This window comes from Embiotoca jacksoni, unplaced genomic scaffold (assembly GCF_022577435.1).
Source record: "Embiotoca jacksoni isolate LCO1_2020_lvr unplaced genomic scaffold, fEmbJac1.0.p SCAF_122, whole genome shotgun sequence".
In the NCBI taxonomy this organism is placed as follows: domain Eukaryota; kingdom Metazoa; phylum Chordata; class Actinopteri; family Embiotocidae; genus Embiotoca; species Embiotoca jacksoni.
The window spans coordinates 42,501-65,000 of NW_027185255.1; the positions used below are offsets into that span (position 1 = coordinate 42,501).

General features: G+C 47.0%; 4 protein-coding genes across 8 annotated transcripts in view; 2 read left to right on the forward strand and 2 right to left on the reverse strand.

The window, feature by feature from the left end:
* Positions 1-225, reverse strand: part of dok2 (docking protein 2) — an 11,481-nt gene extending 11,256 nt beyond the window's left edge. For all 3 annotated transcript variants that reach the window (XM_069145320.1, XM_069145319.1, XM_069145318.1), the window contains exon 1: positions 1-225. This exon is cut by the window's left edge and continues 267 nt beyond it. The gene's annotated coding sequence lies outside the window, so the exon portion shown is untranslated.
* Positions 226-1,116: 891 nt separating this feature from the next.
* LOC138195688 (bile salt-activated lipase-like) lies at positions 1,117-14,032 on the reverse strand. Its single transcript, XM_069145325.1, has 13 exons — positions 13,673-14,032; positions 7,118-7,270; positions 6,766-6,913; positions 6,490-6,609; positions 5,968-6,165; positions 5,329-5,459; positions 4,806-4,913; positions 4,584-4,707; positions 3,576-3,759; positions 2,918-3,121; positions 2,459-2,656; positions 1,882-1,989; positions 1,117-1,505 (listed from the first exon to the last, which is right to left on the reverse strand). Exons 2-13 carry the CDS (start codon positions 7,172-7,174, stop codon positions 1,406-1,408), a joined length of 1,680 nt encoding a protein of 559 aa, XP_069001426.1. The 5' UTR covers positions 7,175-7,270; positions 13,673-14,032; the 3' UTR covers positions 1,117-1,405.
* tsc1a (TSC complex subunit 1a) lies at positions 8,082-17,791 on the forward strand. 3 transcript variants are annotated; one of them, XM_069145323.1, is made up of 22 exons: positions 8,082-8,132; positions 9,256-9,373; positions 9,482-9,585; positions 9,680-9,832; positions 10,095-10,239; positions 10,351-10,505; positions 11,095-11,168; positions 11,804-12,000; positions 12,106-12,164; positions 12,236-12,347; positions 12,427-12,491; positions 12,570-12,654; positions 12,733-12,992; positions 13,063-13,208; positions 13,347-13,417; positions 13,719-13,885; positions 14,014-14,196; positions 15,187-15,297; positions 15,475-15,597; positions 15,686-15,873; positions 16,092-16,232; positions 16,389-17,791. In XM_069145323.1, exons 2-22 carry the CDS (start codon positions 9,265-9,267, stop codon positions 16,927-16,929), a joined length of 3,189 nt encoding a protein of 1,062 aa, XP_069001424.1. In that variant the 5' UTR covers positions 8,082-8,132; positions 9,256-9,264; the 3' UTR covers positions 16,930-17,791. The 3 variants fall into 3 exon arrangements, with proteins under 3 accessions (XP_069001424.1, XP_069001422.1, XP_069001423.1); XM_069145321.1 differs by having other exon boundaries at positions 8,097-8,124; XM_069145322.1 differs by having other exon boundaries at positions 8,097-8,124; positions 13,347-13,390.
* Positions 17,792-18,553: 762 nt separating this feature from the next.
* The window catches only part of ak8 (adenylate kinase 8), a 9,902-nt gene continuing 5,955 nt past the window's right edge, over positions 18,554-22,500 (forward strand). Inside the window, exons 1-6 of the mRNA XM_069145326.1 lie at positions 18,554-18,665; positions 19,181-19,286; positions 19,433-19,517; positions 19,983-20,032; positions 20,119-20,211; positions 20,748-20,813. Coding sequence (XP_069001427.1) covers positions 19,203-19,286; positions 19,433-19,517; positions 19,983-20,032; positions 20,119-20,211; positions 20,748-20,813 — 378 coding nt within the window. The 5' untranslated portion in view covers positions 18,554-18,665; positions 19,181-19,202. The remainder of the gene's footprint in view (positions 18,666-19,180; positions 19,287-19,432; positions 19,518-19,982; positions 20,033-20,118; positions 20,212-20,747; positions 20,814-22,500) is intronic.

A 22,500-nucleotide genomic window follows, 5' to 3' on the forward strand; every position in this document is an offset into this window, starting at 1 on the left:
ACTTCTCCTTTATGCCCACCTCTGCTCTCCCTTCACCTCCTTCAGCTCCGTCTCCTTCGCTGTGTTCTGCTCCTGCTGTGTTTCACCTCCTCCCTTCTCGCCTCCCTCTGAGTGTCTGTGGTATCAGAGACGTTCAGTGTGTCATCAGTGTTTCCTGTCTACAAACTCTGATGCAACGTGTAATGCAGAACTACCCGGCAGCGTCAACCTCCTCCTTCACCTCCTCCTTCACCTCCTCCTTCAGTTCCGCCTTCACCTCCTCCTCCAGTCCTCCTTCAGTCCTCCTTCAGTTCACCTCCTGCTTCTACTTCTACTCACTTTTCTGTCTTTCTTCACCACCTGTTTCTCCTCAAACTGCTCTCAGTTTAACCACCATCCTCTGGTGTCCTGCGCCCCCTGCTGGTCGTGTTGGTCGTCCTTCAGCAGCCATCTTCCTTTTTTCTTTTAGATATGTTCCAGCAGAGGGAGTTAAAATACTGGCTAAAAGAACATGGCTTCAGAAAAGCCTCCCAAAGCATCACGGGAACTGGAGTTCCCTAACAGAAAAGCACAATTATCCCCAAAGGCAAATTAAAATCTGCTCATATTAACCTTGTTTGTTTCTTTATCAAAATATTTCATCAGTTTTTTTGTAGAAAATGTTTAAAAATTCAAAGTTGAAGTGCTTTAAAATTGTGTTGAAGTGAATATACCCTTGGTTGGTTGGTTGGTTGGTTGATTTATTGATTGATTGGTTGGTTGGTTGGTTGATTGGTTGGTTGGTTGGTTGGTTGGTTGATTGGTTGGTTGGTTGATTGATTGGTTGGTTGGTTGATTGGTTGATTGTTTGGTTGGTTGATTGATTGATTGGTTGGTTGGTTGGTTGGTTGATTGGTTGATTGTTTGGTTGGTTGATTGATTGATTGGTTGCTTGGTTGGTTGGTTGATTGGTTGGTTGGTTGATTGATTGGTTGGTTGGTTGATTGGTTGATTGTTTGGTTGATTGATTGGTTGATTGGTTGATTGATTGGTTGGTTGGCTGATTGGTTGGTTGATTGATGGGTTGGTTGGTTGGTCAATTGATTTATTTTGGTGTACAGGCACTGATTAATGACAGTGACGAGAAAGAAATTCAGAGTTCAGATTAATTTATTATACAAAAAGAAAATACACAAAATAGAAAGTACACAGAGTACATAGTACACAGAGTACATAGTACACAGAGTACACAGTACCATCAGTACTGCCATCAGGCTGTTTTCATTTCTTCTAATTGATGCTAATTATTCCCTTAAAATGATGTTTTCCTCCTTTTATCTTCATTTAATTATTTTTTTTCCTTTCTCATTTGTTATTATTCCATTCATATAAATATTTCAGTAGTTTTTAATCAACTGTTTAAAGGAGCCACTGAGGAGAGGAAGAGTTAAAGTCGGGGCTCCTCCTCTTCCTCGGCCATCCTCACTGCCGGCAGGCGGCTGTACGTCTGAGACCAGTAGGACACGTAGTCGGACCGCATGTCGTACCTGAGGACACATCAGTCAGGAGGCTGCTCTTCATCCTCACACCTCATCTCCTCACACATCATCTTCCTCACCTCCGACACTTTCTACATCTCTTCAGTGAAATAAAATAAAATAAAATAAAATAGACACATAGACAACACGGAGGTGCAGGTGGAGAAGAAGAAAGTAGAAACACAGAGCAGACGACATCAATAAAGTCCAGCAGAGACGACTCAGACCTGATCAGCCGGACTGAACAGTAGAAACACAACAGAGTCCAGCAGAGAGGAGTCAGACAGGATGTGGATGGTAGAACGACAGTAAAACACAGTAGAACAACAGTAGAACCCAGTAGAACGACAGTAGAACCCAGTAGAATGACAGTAGAGAACAGTACCTGATGGAGGACTTGCTCATCTTGTGGTTGATGGCCAGGTAGGCTCGGTGGTTTTTGGTGAAGGGGGGCCAAACCACCGGGACTCTACTGTTGCCACTGTTGGGATCACTGGACAGGAGAGAGACCGAGTGTTCACACACCAGTTTAAACCAAACTGGACCAGTTTAAGCCAGACTGGACCAGTTTAACCCAGACTGGACTAGTTTAAACCCAGACTAACCCAGACTGGGCCAGTTTAAACCAATCCAGATCAGTTCGTTCAAGAGATACAGACCCAAAACTGGTTTTCTGTTAAAAGTAGTTCAAACCACACCAGTTCAGACCAGTTCAGACAACCTCTCACCAGTCTACAACGGTTTAAACCAAACCAAAGCAGCTTGCCTCACTCAGTGCTGGCCAGAAGAAACCAGTTGAGACCAGTTTGAACCGGTCAGACCAGTCTGCACCACTTTAGTTTATTTCAGACCAGTTCACCAAACCGACCAGTGAATCAACACACCGGTAAAGACCAGTCCAGACCGGTACTTACATTGCACTGTGTTGAACTGTGCGTGTGCAGTGCATGCTGGGAGTTTACCCGGTCTTGGCGAAGTTGGTCCAGTATGCGATCATGTAGCCGGCCAGGTCTCGGTGTCGGGGGAAGTAGATGAGCGGGAGGGTGAAAGGTTTGCCGAACAGGTACTGTAGGTCCTCGGCGTGCTCCGCCTCCACCCAGCGAGGGAATCCTGGGATACGGGTCTTCATGTTGAACAGGTAGGAGTAGGTCCGGGTTCCACTGAGGGACACATGGAACCACGGTTCTGATCCGGTCAGTTTCACAGGTCAAACATTAATATACAAACAAATGAAATAACACTGTTGAAAATACAACCATAAAACTGAAACTAAAGTCTGTTTATATTTTGTTCTAAATGAAGAAACACTTTGACCTGCTTGAACTGAACTTCATCTTCTCAACCAGTTAAAGTTCAGTTGAACTGGACTATCCAAGTTTTATCTCATCTCGGTCGTGGCTGTCAGACCAATTGGAACCGACCTGGAGTTGTTGGCGTGGAGCTGCAGTGCGATCTGAGTCGGGACCAGGAACAGGAAGTCGGTCTCGATGTCGGCCACCGTCTTCTTCACCACGTCCTGATCCGGAGGCAAACCCCAGTTGGATGAGTAGACATCGTAGGCCGAGGCGATGGCGGCGTTCCCCTTCTCTTTAGTCAGACCTGCCAGCAGACCCTTCACCTGCTGCCTGAGGCGGACACGGGACCAGTCTTTATGCTACGCTAAGCTAACGGTCAGCAGGCGGGAACCTCGAGAACGATTTCAATGTGAACTGACTCAAAGACGAGCTCAGTTACTTTTAGGAGACTTAAAAAGTAAATTCTTCGCTTCTCCACTTCATTTTTTTTACATTAAGAACCTTTTGATTAGCATTAGCATTAGCATGTCTCAAAAGTCCAGAAAAAAAAAGACTTTTAATCGTGTTTATTTCTCCAATCCATTGGCTATATAGAATTAGGTGTCGTCTGCATAGAGTTGAAAATCTGTAGTTTTATTGTGGTAACATTTAAATCTGAAAAGGCCGAAGGTTGAGCCTGGTGGGACTCCACATTCTTAACAATGACGCCGAAATCATCTCAGTAAAACTCTGTCCGTCCAGGATCTGATTTCAAAATAAAAGCCTGTGATGTTTCGGTACTCACACAGTCGTGACGTTTCTCTTGTTGATGGAAGGAACGTCGACTCCGGCGAAAATGTGTCCGTCCATGCTGTTGACGCCAGCGAGGTAATCGAACTGAGCGGCGTTGTGGAACAGCTGGCTCGGTTCCTCCGGGATAAAATCACCGTCGATAACCGGAGCCAGTTCGAGGAGGTCCATGACAGTACCTGCAGACAGGTGAGGAAGAAGGAGGGGTGTTCGACCTTACTGACGAACCTGAGAACCGATGATGACCTCATCGCTGTTAACCAGTTCGTATCGGTTTCATGTAATCTGGGTTCTTGAAACAAGACTTTTGTTCCCTGAGTTTTGTCTTTAAGACTGCACCTCCTCCCTGTCAACATCAGCGCCACCTTGTGAACAAACTCAGTGTATGTGTTTGGGCTTTTAAAAAAAACACAGAGCACCTCCTCCCTGTCAACATCAGCGCCACCTTGTGAACAAACTCAGTGTATGTGTTTGGGCTTTTAAAAAAAACACAGATGCCTCTCAGACGTGTTTGAGGTCTTTAACCTCCCGAAATTCACTCACATTACTCCACTCCTCCTGCTCCTCCTGCTCCTCCTGCTCCTTCACTGGTTACCAGTAGCTGCCCGCATCCGTTTCCAAACATTGGTATTTGCGTACCGTGCTACGAACAGATCGGGTCCAGTCTACATCCAGGACATGGTCCAACCCTACATCCCAGTCCGCTCCCTCCGCTCCTCCTCCTCCTCCTCCTCCTCCTCCTCCTCCTCCTCCTCCTCCTCCTTTACCTTGAACAGTAGAACTTTAGTATCTTCAAATAGAACTTACTGATAGAACTTTGTAGTTTGGCTTTCTGGAAGATATTATATTTTCTTGATTCTTGCTGTTCTGGTTTTGTACCCTCATGGTTGAAATTAACTTATTGTAAGTTGCTTTGGATAAAAGAGTCAGATAAATGAAACGTAATGTAATGTAATTTAATGTAATGTAATGAAATGTAATGGTCGTCCCGAACGGTTCTGACCTTTTCCCAAAATAAGCAGCACATCGATTTTCCCCGCCATGGTCAGACCGACCGGGTCGCTCATCTTCAGACACGCTATCATGTCGTCCTCGTTGCTTCTCCAACAGCCGACTTTCCGAGCGATCTGCAGAAAAGGAATTCTAATTATTCACACTATTTAAATGACTGTATCAATAATAACTTCATGTGGATGGTGTGAAGTACAGCAGAGAGTTTGTGGACCTTCTTGGTGAGAGCCATGGGGTTCCTCTTGATCGCCCAGGGACTGAGGGCCACCCCGCCCTGGGTGATCGCCCTGCGGAACAACCCTTTATTGTAGGGGGACAGCATCTGGGACGGACAGGAGGACAAAGACACGATCAGGTTCAGTCTTCAGTCAGGTGAGTCTGGGAAGACTGGAACCCCCCACCAGGTAAAGACCGGAACCTCCCACCAGGTAAAGACCGGAACCTCCCACCAGGTAAAGACCGGAACCTCCCACCATGTAAAGACCGGAACCTCCCACCAGGTAAAGACCAGAACCTCCCACCATGTAAAGACCGGAACCTCCCACCAGGTAAAGACCGGAACCTCCCACCAGGTAAAGACCAGAACCTCCCACCATGTAAAGACCGGAACCTCCCACCAGGTAAAGACCGGAACCTCCCACCAGGTAAAGACCAGAACCTCCCACCATGTAAAGACCGGAACCTCCCACCAGGTAAAGACCGGAACCTCCCACCAGGTAAAGACTTTGACCTCTGACCTGGTAGCTGACACTGGCGGCTCCAGCTGATTGGCCGAAGATGGTGATGTTGTCGGGGTTTCCTCCAAATGCCTCGATGTTCCTGCAGATCCAGGAGATGGCGGCGTGCTGGTCCCACAGGCCGTAGTTACCTGAGAGGAACAGGAAGTCACCTGGTTACTGTTTCATCAGCACAAACTGACTTTCTTTGTTCATTTATTACTTTATTGATCTGCACACGCTCAAACTCTCCGGGTTGAAAACGTAAATGAAACGTCTTTTCTCACTGACAGGAAGAACTGTGACCAATTTGGACACTTTGAATGTCTCATTTTTCAAAATAAAAGACAGTTCCCTTTTCCCAAAATGCCGATATTTACTCTGAGGAGGTTTATTTTGGAGCAGTTTGTTCGTTTCTCTTTTACAGAAAAACTACAGAGTGTGTTTTTATGAAACTTGGTGAAAGGAAGCATCACGGTCTGAAGAAGCGCTGATTAAAGTTTGGAGCGGATCAGAATCACGGGGTAGATCCACGACTGACGCATTTAATGCTAAATGCTACATCTTTATAGCCAGTAGATGCCAGTAAAGTTCAATAGAGACAAAACCTCCCTTCTCATCTTTGTTGTTCTGTAGAAAGTGTTGTTGTTTTGGTCAGACCTGGCATGCGGGAGTCTCCGGTGCTGAGGAAACCCATCGTGCCGACTCGGTAGTTCACCGTGACGACGATGACCCCGCCCCTGTCGGCCATCTCCCTCCCATCGTACAGAGAGTTTCCGAGGAACGCCACGTCGTTGGACGCCCCCAACAGGAAGGCGCCACCGAACAGATAGACCATCACGGGGAGGTTGGTGGACACTGGAGACGGACAGAGAGAGAAGTTTGGATGGTTATTCAGTAAACTGCAGTTCCTCCAATGCCCTCTACAGGCTCCCGTGGTCAAACTCAGACTGCGATGAAGTGAACCGGAAAACCTGAAACTTCTGCAAGGCCGAGTTCATGTGACTCCCAGAGGCTGAAGATCGTAGCATGTTTATATTCCTGCTAATTTGGCTACATGTAGTGCAAAGTTTGTGCTTTTTTCACATGAGGACATTCATGCATTTTGAGGAGATAAATTTCCCCTGGAGTCCAAAGTGTGTAATACAGTAAGACCTATGTGTGTGTGTGTGTGTGACGTACGTTTTCGTCCCTGTGGAACAAAGATGTTCAGGTAGAGGCAGTCCTCACTACCCTGGGTTTTTGTCTGCAGCAGCGTCACCTGCAGACAGCGGTCTCGGTACTTCGTGGCCTTCAGGATTCCTGGAACAGCAAACAGAAATGATCCGTCCTGAATTTACAAGTTTCTGTCCGAGTGTTTCAGATAAAAGATGCTTCTTTTAAATTTCTCCATTTTTACTTAATTACACACATACACCGGGATACATCGCCATGGCAACGTGTACAGGGTTTACTCACCATCCCACCCGGGGTGAGGTTTTGGTTTCTCCCACTTTCCAGGGACGTCAGCGAAGGGGACGCCTTTAAAGACGTCCACCGTCCTGAAGAGACCCATCCTGTCGCTCTTCCCCTCCACCTGCCCCCCCTCCGTCTTCACTACTCCCAACTACACACACACAAATAAACACATCGTGGGAACCTGCACATCTGCTCCATGTTGTGTGATTATTGAACCAATCTTTAGTTGTTGTTGTGATGTGTTACCGTCGGTGATCTGTATGTTCTTATTATTAAACTTTAACTTTTTGTTCTTAAAAAAACTGCTGAAAAAACACAAGACAGAAATAAATGTAAATAAAACCAGACTCACCTTTGCGGCCGAGGCCGAGCTCAGCCAGACGCCCAACAGAAGCAGCAGCTTCATCATCGCCTGTCAGTCCGTCGGCCTGCTGCGACCCACGCTGCTCTTTATACTCCGTAGGAGGGGGGGGGGGGGCTCTTATCTCCAGCACCTGAGAAAAAACTGTCCTGCCGTTTACAGGCTTCACAGGGGGAAGGAAACCAACAAAGAAGGAGGACGGGCCCCCTGACCCAATCAGAGTTGAAACTGCAGCTCCAGACGAGTCGGTAAAAAGTTGTGTAAACAGTTTGTGGTGATAAAATGTCAAATTAACGGTTTGATGATCAAGAGGCAGAAAAAGTTAAATCCAACCTTATCACTATGAGAATACACACAGCTGCTGCTCACACACAGACACACAACAAAACCTGAAACGACTCTCTGCTTTTTATTTGATCATTTTAACTGGTTTATTGTAGATTGTTTTATTTTTATTTTATTTTTTTCCTGGTAGAAATGCTAAAATATTTATTGTATTTTATTGTAAATCAGAATTTTCTGTAAATGAGCCAGATGTTAAACAGGTGCCCTATAATGGAGAAACATACTCTATTATTATAAAATATATATATTATGATTACTGTGTCACTTTTCAAAAATCAAATCAAAATAAATTTATTAAAATAAAAACATGAATCAATTCCAGAGATGTAAGACTTTTTTTTAAAGGAAAAGATAGAATAGAATAAATCCTCAAATAAAATCAGGATATATGTTTCATATTTAAAAGATCATATTTTTCAATAAATAAGACGTCAAATAACTGCTGTGATTCGCTGTATTTACAAAGAAGATAAAATAAATGCTTTTTATTTTAAAAAGAACAGCTCAAATTTTCTGATGGAAGCTGTATTTTCCCATCGTGTCCCGTGACTCTGAACGGCCCTGAGTTTGATTGGCAGCTGGAGGTGTCGTGTTTCAGCGGTGGGTGGGGCCTGTGCTTGCTGAATATGGCTGCTCCCTGCTCGGATCAACAGGTCTGAAGGTAACCGAGTTTCTCCGGTGGAACTTTAATTTGTCCGTTTTTTTGTTTTGTCACTTCATGAATCGTCGCCGCTCGTCTCTCACCGGGAGACGCGCGGCGCTGCGGGGCGGGAACGCGCCGCAGCGCCGCGCGCTCTGTCAGCTTTACTCAGTAGTTAGCGGGATTAGCTTCAGCCCGCGGCTAGCCGATAATGCTAACAGTTAGCTTCTGAGCTGAACGTCAATTCGTGTTTGGCAGTGACGTCACGGTAACGCCTACTTTTCACGTGTAACGTCATTCGGAGGTTGCGCAACGCAGTGCAGCTCGTTCACAGGAGGAAGGACCTTCAAAGTAAAAGTACTCTGAAGAGTAAAGTTACAAACAACTTGTTTATTTTACAGAAACTGTAATTATTGATTATTTAATGATTAATCGATGAGTTGACGGACAGAAAAAAAAATCAGGAACTATTTTTAAATGCAAATCTTCATTTCAGTCGTTTTTCAGATACAAAAATATTTAAATGTTTACCCTGTAAACTGAAATTTTATCTTTAATATGTAATATTGTATGTAATTATTGAATGAAATATATAATCCACTGATTATAAATGCCATCTGAAGAAGATCCGCATACAATAAATCCACTTGTTGACTCTCAATAATTTATTTAAATAAAGTTTATCTTTTTTTTTTATCAGACAGAAAAAGTCGTGAGTTTCAGCCTCAAACATGGAGGTTTCATATTTTTGTGTCCCGTGATCTGACCAGTCTGTTAGTAGGAAGACGTCACCGTCGTCTGCTGTTGAAATAGAACAAATGATTTTCACCGAACACGTCACGTTGACTGAAAGTTAAAAACAAATGCTGAATTACTGTGAACTAGATATGAAAAAAGACCTTATAATTTCAGTTTAAAGTTTAGTTTAGATTGGTTTAAGGCAGGTGTAGATTTTTCTGAGGTTAGGTTTATTCCAAGTTAAAGTCAGGTTAAGATCAGGTTTTGTTGAAGGATCAGGTTTAGATTTGATTGAGATCAGATTTATTTCAGGATTCTGATATCTCAACAGCCTGATGTCAGTCAGTGTTTGTCTGTCCTCAGAGGTGATGAAACACTGACTGTGTGTGTGTGTGTGTGTGTGCAGGTGAGCAGGATGTCCAGGGAGCAGGTGAGCATCAGTGAGCTCCTGCTCTCATTAGATAGTTCAGAGCTGCAGGAGGCGGAGCAAGTGAGAGCAGCAGTCAACCAGCAGCTGAGTACAGGTAAGTTCACCTGTGGACGGTTACTGTCTACGGTCTCTACCCGTCTCTACCTGTCTCTACCTGCCTCTACCTGTATCCTACTGTCTGACCTGTATTTTGTCCTTTCAGACAAAGGAGGCGCTGTCCTCTCCTCTCTGGTGGACCATTACCTGGACTCGTCGTCCTCTCAGGTGGTGCTCCTCCTCTCCTCCATCAGGGAGCCTCATCACAAGGTGAGCAGCATGTCCTCCCTGACCTCATCCAGGTGTAGTTTGGTTGTTTGTTGGTGTGTTTATGTCTATTAACCCTGTTGGAATCTCCCATCAGCCCCTGCTGGAGAAGCTGAATGAGGCTCTGAGCAGACCTGGGACCAGACTGGCTGCTCTCACCCTGCTGGGTCACCTGGTCAGGAAACAGCCTCCGTGGATTCATCACATCAGCCACTTGGCCCTGCTGCCCTCCCTGCTGCGCTGCCTCAAGGTACAAATACCAGAAGTACCAATACTTGTACTAGTACTGGAACTAATGCACATTAATACTCATACAAATATTGGTAAACTCTATCATCAGCTAAAACTAGCAAGTAACAGTAACAATACTGGCTAATTCTCTTACAAATATACACTAGGAGTTCTGAGCGGTTGTTAGGGTGTTTATATAGTTGTTAGGGTGTTTATATGGTTGTTAGTGTCTGTTGTTGTACTGAGTTGTTGTTGTTGTTGTTGCTGCTGTGTTTTTCCAGACGGACAGTGATGTGGTGGTCCTGATCACTGGAGTCCTGGTCCTCATCACTCTGTTACCCATGATCCCTCAGGCCGGGAAACAACACATCTATGACTTCTTCGACGTGTTTGGACGTCTGGTATCGTGGAGCTACAAAAACCCTGGTAAGGCCCTGACAGCAGGGGGCGCTGCAGAGTCTGAACACCCCACCTGAATATTTTCTACCCTACAGGTGATACTGGGGTGTTCTGATTGGCTGCTTTTCGTCCCTGCAGGTCATGTGCCCGTGGCCCACCAGGTCCACCTGCATGCAGGTGTGTACTCTCTGTTCCACCGTCTGTATGGGATGTTCCCCTGTAACTTCATCTCCTACCTGAGGCTGCACTACAGCATGAAGGAGAACCTGGACACCTTCCAGGAGGTCGTTAAGGTCAGTACAGACCACCACAGACCTCCACAGACCACCACAGACCTCCACAGACCTCCACAGACCACCACAGACCTCCACAGACCACCACAGACCACCACAGACCTCCACAGACCACCACAGACCTCCACAGACCTCCACAGACCACCACAGACCTCCACAGACGTCCACAGACCTCCACAGACCACCACAGACTACCACAGACCTCCACAGTATAGCGAATACGTCTAAAATCGGACAAATCTTGAATGGAGTCTGGTGCTGTTCAATTGGAAAACGTCAAGATGGATCAAAACAATAAAGGTGAAAATAAATAAATCTGGACCTTTTAAAGGTGAAAACATCCCCCAGCAGCAACCTGGACTGTTGGCCGCCAGCTCCATGAACATCCTGACGTGACCTGAACCTGCTCTACAGCCAATGAATTGGATAATAAATTAACATGAACCAAGGTGTTTCACCGAACACCTGTGCTGTTCACACCGTATCATAATCAGCTGCTGGTCACTGTTGTTGCTGTACACCGAAACTCATTTCAACCTCTGTCCTCTCTGTCCCTGTCTGTCCTCTCTGTCCTCTGTCTGTCTCTCAGCCGATGCTGGAACAGGTCCGTGTTCACCCTGAGCTGGTTACTGGGACTCAGGACTACGAACTGGACCCATCCAGGTGAGCTTTCAGGTGTATCACATGACCTTCAGCAGCAGTGTGTTCAGGTGTTAACAGCTGATTCTGGGGACAATCTCAGCTTTATAAAAAAAAAAGTCCTCACGGGACACCAGAATAAAAAGAATAGAGTTCGATGAGGTCATCTGGGCAGCTCTGAGGAAGACCAGGGGAAATGACCGACAGCTCCAGAACAGCCACTCAATGGTCGGTCAGGTTTATTTAATGGAGCATAAAAACGAAAAACAAATTTAAACTGAGAATTAAAAAAAACTAAACACAAATCAATAAAAACACAAATTAACTGATGTCAGACAAATGAAGTCGTTGTTATCGGCTCTGAACGCAGAGCGGCCCGGTAGAAGACGTCCGAAGTTTGTATGAAACTTTGCGGATCGTCCAAAGAATGTCGTGAAGAACGAGCGTGTTAAATTCCATGAGAATCAGAACGATACGCAGCGACGGTGATGAAGACTTTTTTTTGTTTTGTTTGTAAAAATTAAAACAAATTCCAAAAATTTCAGCCGGAGTGATCAGATAAAACCTGAAGACTGCCTCTGTTTCCACGACGACAGTCTCTTTAGTTTAACGTAACAGAAAAAGACAGACTGACCGATTAAGCTCCTCCCACCTCGCAGGTGGAGGTGCTATGAGGTCCATGACATCGTCATCGAGTGCTCCAGACTGTCTCTGGATCCTCTGGAGTCTTCCTGCGAGGAAGACATCTACTCCTCCTCCTCCTCGCTCAGACCTCCCCCACTGTCCTCCCCCCTCCCCAAACCCCTCCTGGAAGTCACCCTCAGTCCTCAGAACACAGAGACGCTCAGCAGCTCAGGTGAGTGACAACAGGTGAACGCGGAGATCAGCTGACATTTGAAGGACAGCTAGATCAGTTAATGATAATGTGTGTGTTTGTGTGTGTGTATCTGTCTGCTGACAGGAAGTCTGATCTGTTCTCTGTTGCCTGGACGTCCGTCTCACCTGACCTCCTTCGAACAGGTAACCCCCACCTGTCCGTCTGACTCCGCCCCCCACCTGACAACCTCATACAGCTGTTTCTGTCTCCACAGGCTGATGATGTCACCTGGAGCCCCTCCTCTCAGTGCGGTTTGGTGACGCCCCCTCCTGAACCTGCTGCTAAAGGCTCCGCCCACCCATTGAGCAGGTGCACCTCCTTCTCAGGTGAGCTGAATGCAGTTTTGTGTGTTTGTTCGTTCGTTTGTTCGTGTGAGTGTCAAAAACGCTGTTTGTGTGTCAGCAGCTGTGAAATGTCCCTCCGCGGCCTCCGTCCCCATAAACCCTCTAACTGAAGACAGCAACATCCAGGTGAGCTCAGGTAGAGGCTCAGCTCAGGTTTTTACTGTGAAGGAGCAGCAGGAAGAGCGTCTCTCTCTCTCCTCACAGGTGAAGCAGGAGGGGTCATCCTCTCAGCCAATCACAGAGAAGGAAGAGCGAGGCCTGAGTGATGTCATCAACAACAACAGTGAAGGTGATCAGCTGATCAGTCGCAGTGATGTCACTGCAGGTGATCCGTTCTATCTCATCGTTTCTTCCTGTTTGTCTCCAGATGTTAAACTGGAGGAGGCTCCGCCCCCCTCTCAGCCCCTCCTGCTCACCTCCACCCCCAGCCGTGATGAGTCGTCCTCAGCCCCCCCCTCTCCTGCCTGCTCCGTCTCCCTCTGCTTCACCCCCCCTCCCACCTCCACCCGCAGATCAGAAGCGGGAGGCCCCGCCCACTCCGACCAAAGCCCCGCTCCTCTGTACGAGCCCCTGTTCCAGCTGGCTCTGCCTCGAGCCGCCACGCTGTTCATCTGCAGGAAGACGCAGGTAACGCGATCAGGACTGATCGGCGGGTTTCAATCAATCGATGGGTTCATTGATCTCCCCCGTCCTGCAGGAGGCGCTGCAGGGAGCCGCCGGGCAGCAGGGGGGTGGAGCCGACAGGGAGGACCGCGAAGAAGTCCACGCCTCCGTCTCTCCTCTGAAGGTTCTGGACGAGCTGATCAGTCACGGACAAGACGCACACGAACGCCTCAGCAGGAGGTGAGAGGAATGACTCCTGTGCAGGAACCAGGAGGCCCTGCCCCCAACACCTCCACAGGGGGCGGGGCTTCAGTGTCATATTACAGCTGCATTTATAAAGTGGTGGACGTCTCACTGTCTCCCTCTGCTGGTCCGCAGGTCGTCTGCAGGCAGCAAGTCAGGGGATCGAAGTCATTTAGGAGGTAAACAGCAGAGCATGAAAACCAAAGGTACCTGAAACTAACACCTGGACACGCCCACATTCACCTGCTCACCTGCTCACCTTCCCACTTGCTCACTTGTTCACCTGCTCACTTGTTCACCTGCTCACTTGTTCACCTTCCCACCTGTTCACCTGCTCACCTGTTCACCTGCTCACTTGCTCACCTGCATGTTCTCTCTGATTCATGTCTGGAGCTCTTTCCTCGCCCCGTTATTATTCTCTACTGTCTACTGGAACTGGGTCAGATCCAGGATCTGCTCACCTGTTCACCTGTGGCCGCACTGGTTCACACTGTATTCCTGTGACAGGCCCCGCCCAGGGGGAGGAGCTTCAGTGTCTGAGGAGTCAGCTGCTGCTGGTCCACAGTCAGCTTCAGTACGAGCGCTTCAAGCGGCAGCAGCACGCCATCAGGAACCGCCGTCTGCTGCGACGAGTCATCAACGCCACCGCGCTGGAAGAACAGAGCGTCGCCATGGTAACACGCACACGGCAACCCCGCCCCATGACAACTGTGTTTTTAATTTGTCCTACTTTATTTATCGTTCTTTTATTTTCTTCTTTCTGTCCTCCTCCTCCTCCTCCTCCTCCTCCTCCTCGCTGCAGAAGGCTCAGCTCGGCGTTCAGGACGAGGAGATCCGGTGTCTGAAGAGGAGTTTGGAGGAGGAGCAGCGCCGCCGCAGAGATCTGCATCAGGACACACAAACACACACAGAGCAGCTGCACACACACATCCGACAACTGCTGCTGCAGCAACAGGAGGAGCAGCGGGACGCACAACGGCTGCAGGTACACACTGTACACAAACTATACACACTACACACACTGTACACACACAATATACACAAACTATACACACTACACACACTGTACACACACAATATACACAAACTATACACACTACACACACTGTACACACACAATATACACAAACTATACACACTATACACACTACACACACTGTACACACACAATATACACAAACTATACACACTACACACACTGTACACACAATATACACAAACTATACACACTACACACACTGTACACACATAATATACACAAACTATACACACTACACACACTGTACACACACAATATACACAAACTATACACACTATACACACTACACACACTGTACACACACAATATACACAAACTATACACACTACACACACTGTACACACACAATATACACAAACTATACACACTATACACACTACACACACTGTACACACACAATATACACAAACTATACACACTACACACACTGTACACACAATATACACAAACTATACACACTACACACACTGTACACACATAATATACACAAACTATACACACTACACACACTGTACACACAATATACACAAACTATACACTACACACACTGTATACACACAATATACACACTATACACAAACTATACACACTACACACACTGTACACACTATACACACTACACACACTGTACACACACAATATACACACTATACACAAACTATACACACTACACTGTACACATGCAATATACACACTATACACAAACTATACACACTATACACACACTGTACACACACAATATACACACTATACACAAACTATACACACACACTGTACACACTATACACATTATACACAAACTATACACACACAATATACACACTGTACAAACTATACACTCACAATATACACACTGTACACACTATAAACACACCTAACAACACATCATCTGTAAAAAGCTTCTCATCGGTCCTGTGCTGTGATTGGCTGTTTCAGAGCGAGCTCCAGGAGTGTCAGGGCAGGTTGAGGGATATGGAGGCGGAGCTTCAGAGAGCCAATAACACGGCCTATAACGCTGAGCACCAGCTGACCCAGCTGTCACTCAAGGTGAGGAGATGTTTCTTTGGCTGATGTGAACATCATCTGTGTTTACCAGGAACAAGAAGATAAACAAAAACGTCAATAAAACCTGAAGACAGAAAATCTGCAGCTTCTGAATAATCAGCTGATGACAGTTTGATGCTGTCACCATGGTAACAAATGTCACTTCCTGTGTGTGTGTAGCTGTTCAGCAGCGAGCAACTGCAGCAGCAGATTTTCCTGCTGAACCAGCAGCTGGTTCTGCTGAGAGAAACCAACCGGGCTCTGACAGAACAGATGGAGGCAGGACAGATGCACTGCTGGACCGTAAGAGCACCAACACTGGACCAGAACCAGAACCAGGACCGTCAGGTCCTCACAGGCCCTCTCAGTAACTGTTGTGTGTGTTGGTCAGGAGGCGTCCATGCTGCAGTTCAGTGTGGGTAAGGAGTACCAGAGGCTGAAGGACAGCGACGTGCATCACCGGCAGAAGCTGGAAGCAGCCAATCACAGGATGGCAGAGCTGGAGAACCAGCTGGCCATGAAGGACCAGCTGATCCAGGACCAGAAGAAACTGCTGGAGGACACCAAGAACCAGAGCAGGTCAGAGTCCAGGCTCAGCGTAGACCTGGTTCAGGGTAGACCCGGTTCAGGGTAGACCTGAGGCAGTTTCGTCATCATCAATCAACATCTGAGTTAATTCAAGATTCAAGAAACAAAAACAAAGATTCTATAAACTATTTATTTGTTTGTTTGTTTTTTCTATTTCTCTCTTTTTTCTGTCTTTATTTGTTATTCTGTTGTTTGTTTGTTTATTTCAGGGCGGAGCTGTCTGCCTCTGACAGTCGCTGCGTCGCTCTCAGGAGACTCACTCAGACTCTGCAGACGGAGATTCTTCACCTGTACAGTCAGATCCAGATGGACACGCCCCCTCACACCTGGCCTCAGGACGTCTGCAGCAGGTGAGCCGACCGCCTCGTTATTTCACCCGCAGATCAAATCGATACCTGCTGATTAAAACCTGCCGAAACAGTTAAGAGTTAAGTTCAGTGATCTGAAGCGTCCAATCAGAAGAGAGGATGTAAGTGATGTCATGTGATGTCTTCTTTCTCACTCAGGCCAAACGGCGGCAGCGTCGCCTTACCCGTCTCTCAGAGCAGCCACAAGCCCCGCCCCTCTTCTTCTTCTGCAGTCGGCATAATAAACGGCGCGGTGGCGACCCTCTCCACTTCGCCCCTGCACCTCCCCTCCTGCTCCTCCTCCCCCCTCTCCCTCTCCCCCATTGAATCCCCGCTGGCCGTTGGCTCCTTCCTGGAGCAGCAAGCGCGGCAGCTGTTTGGACCGGCCAATCAGAGCCAAGAGGAGGAGGAGCAGCAGGGGGAGGTGGAGGAGGAGGAGGATGAAGAAGAGGACAAGGAGGAGAAGGAGAAGGAGGAGGAGGAGGCCCAGCCAGGGAGCCCTCCTCTGGATCAGGAGGCGGAGGAAGCTACGCTCCTCGCCGGGAGTCCGCAGACCGAACCGCCTGGCCAGGCCGCAGCTCCCGGCTCCGCCCCTAGCTCCGCCCCAGGCCCCGCCCCTGCAAACCTGACGCTCGCCGTCCGGCAAAGGAGACACGAACTGAGCATCATGGACTACGACGAGATGCTGCCCGAGGTCTGACGTAGGGAGGAGCCACGGAGAGAGGCGGAGTTAGCAGAGAGAGGCGGAGTCAGGTGGAGGTGAAGACAAAGATCAGGTGTTAAACCTGATGACATAAAAAACACGTCGATAACGACGACCAGTTGAACTGGACGAGTTTAGTCAGAAACAATTGAGCAGAATGAAGGGAAGGAAAACGGAGGGAAAACTTAACGTTTAAAACTGATGTTCCAAAAACCTGCAACACCAAAAATGATTTGTTTCCGTCTCGTCACTGAAACATCGGAACAGGAAGTCAGATTTGATCGGAAAATGACGTGAAGTCAGACTTCGTCCGAACTCTGGCCGCAGGAAGTTCACGTTCAGCATTATTCACATTAAAGCTGCTTCCAAGTTATAAACACATCTGACGTTGTCACGTGACATGTTGACATGTGGCTAACATGTTAGCAAACAGCTAGCTCACAGCAACGTGATGCTAACAGATGATGATTTCTACTCTTGGTCCCGTATACGTTTTTATTTACCTGCTAATTTGCCAGTTCATGAAGCTTCATGCTAAGCTACAGAATTCCTGGTGGCAGCTCGGGCGTCGTCGTAACTTCCCTCCGAGTTTTATCTTTTAACTGCGACAGAAAATCAGAATAAGTCTTCAGAGGACGTTTTTGTCCGACGATGGGACAAAACTTTAATTCTCTACAAACTAAAATCCATCACAGGTTTTTTTTCCTGAGAGACGACGTGAACAAAAAGTAATCGATAGTTTGAAGACGAACCAAAGAACGACAGAATCCGGCAACTCGACACGGCAACGTTGCTCCTGAAAGTTGCCCAACGTGTCACCGGCCTGAAGAGACGAACTGTGAATAAAGAATCTTTGAAATCTCTGCGTTTGTCTCAAGTTTGTCGCGATGCTCGTTTTTTTTAAAACAACACAAACATCCGACGTGTGATCAGACCGATCTCTTTGATCTAAATGTTCCTGATTTAAATCCTGATTTTCTGAACTCTTTCTCCGCAGCAGCTTCATGTTTCCATGTTTAAACTTTTGTTCAGTGAAAAGACTGAAACTGAAACGTCAGTCATGACATAACATAATCTTATAATCCCGTCGTTGTTGAGATGTTTCAGTCGTACAAAGACTGTATTTTTGGCAAAGTATTTATCCGATAAAGTAGAGAAGTGTTGAATTGAGTCCTTAACACAAATGTAGCAGTAAACGAGCCTCAGCTCGCATTTCCTGTTAATATCCACAACAGCGTTTTCCATTAGTTTATGCTGCATTAACTTTTATTAAAATCTGTAACTGACCTTTATAATTTTAGCTCTGAAATCTTTAAGAACAACATTTTATAAACTCTAATTCAGAGCATTGCTTGGAGAGCAGACGCCTCTTATTTTGAAGTTTTACAAAGGACCGGAAGTATTAATTTAATAACATTTTAACGGATTTCTAGAAGCCAAATGGCGTCATGATATGTAAAAAGTAAAGGTTGAAAACAGTAAACACGTTTCTGTGATCTTTAATTCATAACAATTCACCGAAAAAACGCTCCACGCTCCGACCTCCTCACGCGCGTCGATGACGTAACTTCCTTAGCAACAAGTGGACTGCGTCCTAGCGACCGTCCGGTCAGACCGGAAGGTTTCCGTTTGAACGTCGCTTCTTTAAGTTTCACCTGCAGCTCGTTTTAAAAGTTGAATTTGAACACGTTGCGTCTGTTTCTGTTTCCCGCGGTTCAACCGGAAGTACGAAGGTGAGTAAAAACAGCTGATGTTGATGCTGATATGACGAAACTGTCCGTCTGTTTGTGTTTCTGTTGTGAATCTTCCTTATTTGGATAAAACGACTGTAAAAGCCTGAATGTCCAGATAGTTTATTCATATTTTTGACATTTTAATACTGTAAATTATTATTCTTTTTTGGGGAAAACATTTTAATATTTGCGGACCATTTTATTTTCAGGGGATATTTTTCTGATATTTAATGTCTCTATATTGTCATATTACAGTAGATGATGAACATCCTGATGTGATAATGACGTCATCAGTATGTGTCAGCTGATCAGCCTTCATCACTTTATTTACAAACTTTACAAGAACGTACTGCAGACATGATGCGTTCAGGGTCTTCAGTAAAACAGAGGAGCTGTCGGAACGTCCTCATCCTCCTGATGAATAAAACCAACCCTGCGACCGCCCTCGGGTCCATGAGCCGCAGGTTTCCCAGCAGGCTTGCTGGCTCTGACTGTGGTGCATTCACTGTCCTCAGGAGAGACCTGCAGCGCCCCCCGATGGATGAGACGGTGAAGCCGCTGAGGATTCCTGCTGTGATGTCTGTCTACGCGGACAGACACCACGTGTCCCACCTGGTCCAGGTACAGGACACGCCCACATGTCTCCACCAATCAGCTGCTCCGTAGGAGGCTGAGCGTGTGTGTGTGTGTGTGTGTGTGTGTGTGTGTGTGTGTGTGTGTGTGTGTGTGTGTGTGTGTGTGTGTGTGTGTGTGTGTGTGTGTTTCAGAACATGGTGTCTGGCCTGCTCATCGACCAGCCGGACGATCCGATATCCTACCTGATCGGCCTGCTGCATCGGATCAGTGTGAACGGTGAGCGCGCGCACACACACACACACACACACACACGCACACACACACACACTGGAAATGTTCGTAGAACACAAACAGAAATAGCAGGTTATTTTTTTTTTTTTAATTGACACAAACACAAACAAATAAACGTAAACAAAAGAACTCCTGATTAAAGTGACTTCCTGGAGCCTCGAAAAAAAAAAACTTGAACTTTTAATCATCTTTAAATGAGTCTGAAGGTTTCAGATCAGATGGTTTAAAAAAGTTGGAGCTGTGTGATGTCATCAGGGGGAGGAGCCTGGCCGTGACATCATGAAAACAGGTTTTAAAGGTCTTCTCAAAGACCAGCAGGTGAACTGTCAATTTAAGTGGAGGAGACCTGCTGCTGCCACCAGGTGGTGCTGTGACTCCACCGACCGGAGACGTCCTCAGACTGATGTCCTCTGAGCGGAGACACTCTCTAACTGTCCTGCTGTGTTTCAGTCCCCACAGTGATGCTGCTGGGACCTCCTGCTGTGGGCAAACACACGCTGGTGAGTCGCCGGGAAGCACACTTCCTGTCTGACTTCCTCCGTCTTCATCTTCATCTTCATCTTCATTTTCTGTGCTTGTTTTTCAGGCCAAGAGGCTGAGTGCTCAGTTGAGGGCCATCCATTTGACCGCAGACAGTTTACTGGAGGACCAATCAGAGCCGAGCGTCCCCACGGAGCCAGTACGTTCAGTTCACTCACGCTGTGTTCCAGATGACATACTTCCTTTAAATAAAACATCTGGAACACAAGTAGAACATCTGGGACACAAGTAGAACATCTGGGACACAAACAGAACATCTGGGACACAAACAGAATATCTGGAACACAAGCAGAACATCTGGGACACAAGTAGAACATCTGGGACACAAGTAGAACATCTGGGACACAAGCAGAACATCTGGGACACAAGCAGAACATCTGGGACACAAGCAGAACATCTGGGACACAAGCAGAACATCTGGGACACAAGCAGAACATCTGGGACACAAACAGAACATCTGAAACACAAATAGAACATCTGGGACACTAGTAGAACATCTGGGACACAAGCAGAACATCTGGGACACAAGCAGAACATCTGGGACACAAACAGAACATCTGAAACACAAATAGAACATCTGGGACACAAGTAGAACATCTGGGACACTAGTAGAACATCTGGGACACCAGTAGAACATCTGGAACACAGAGTTAATACCCTGCTGTGTGTCCACAGCTTCCTGTCCAGCTGTTGGTCCATCTGCTCCAACAGAGACTGAACGAGGTCGACTGCTTCAACCGGGTGAGTTTGTTCTCAGTCCACCAGGTCAGACGTCACCAAGACACAGACAGGAAGTCCTGGACTCCTGTCAATCATCGTCTCTGGTGTCCAACGACTTTTCTCCTAAAAACAGAGAATCAGTGTGAACGTTTGTTTCTGTCACCCTGACATCCTGCTGTGATGATAATCAGCGCTCTGGTCTGTGCTGTGTCGGACTACAATTCCCAGCAGGCCGAGCAGCGTGTTGACGTGTTTCCCCGGAGACGCTGTGATCAAACAGTCGTGCTGCTGTCACATCACGCGTGTTGTTTCCACTCTGGTCTCGTCCTCTCGCCGTTCCTCATTAGCATCACGTCCTGCTTCCTGTCGCCACTCATCAGGACACGGAGAGACGCTGACACACACACAACAACACACACAACAACACACACAACAACACACACAACAACACCTGTCTGAGTGAACATCTGACCTTAGTGCTCCTGGAGGAGTTCTGCAGGTTTTAGTCGGACCAGACGAAAGACGAAGTTTCGTAAACATAAACTTTAGTTCTGAGATCTCAAACCTTTCCCCTTAACTCCTGAGAGAGAACAGGAAAACATGTCTTCTACTTTTTGTCAGTGTGTGTGTGTGTGTGTGTGTGTGTGTGTGTGTGTGTGTGTGTGTGTGTGTGTGTGTGTGTGTGTGTGTGTGTGTGTTTGAGGGCAGCAGCCACTGATCTGCAGTAAATCAGCCTTCAGCTTTTGTCTTTTCCTCTAAACTCTACAAACTGCTGCTTCTTTCTGCAGCGTTTAGCTTCAACGTTTAGCATTTAGCATCAGTGTGTGTGTGTGTGTGTGTGTGTGTGTGTGTGTGTGTGTGTGTGTGTGTGTGTGTGTGTGTGTGTGTGTGTAAGGGGAGATTAGCAGCTTCTTTGATTTGCTAATGGCTGTTTTTGGCCGCAGGCTAAACTCATCACACACACACCAGGGACCGTCTGCTCGTGTGTGTGATGTTTTTTTTCTGGTGTGTTGTCGTGTGAACGGAGGATGATTGACAGCTCCCGTCAGGACGCCGCCTGCTGCTGTCACATTAAATCCTCCACCTGTCTGTTCACCGGCCGTCTGTCTGCTCGACTTTCACCTCTCGTCTCTTTACGAGCAAACGTTCCGACGAAAACCTCCAAACAGGAACTGGAGCTGCTGTTTCAGAGGACAGAGTGTTTCTGGAGAACCGAGTGTTTCTAGAGAACCGAGTGTTTCTGGAGAACCGAGTGTTTCTAGAGAACCGAGTGTTTCTGGAGAACCGAGTGTTTCTGGAGAACCGAGTGTTTCTAGAGAACCCGAGTGTTTCTGGAGAACCGAGTGTTTCTAGAGAACCGAGTGTTTCTGGAGAACCGAGTGTTTCTAGAGAACCGAGCGTTTCTAGAGAACCCGAGTGTTTCAGAGAACCGAGTGTTTCTGGAGAACCGAGTGTTTCTAGAGAACCGAGTGTTTCTAGAGAACCCGAGTGTTTCTGGAGAACCCGAGTGTTTCTAGAGAACCGAGTGTTTCTGGAGAACCGAGTGTTTCTAGAGAACTCGAGTGTTTCAGAGAACCGAGTGTTTCTGGAGAACCGAGTGTTTCTGGAGAACCGAGTGTTTCTAGAGAACCGAGTGTTCCTGAGCCCATGCAGTGATTTCCACTCCAGAATAGTGTGTTTTTAATGCAGTGCTGCCTGAGGGCCCGAA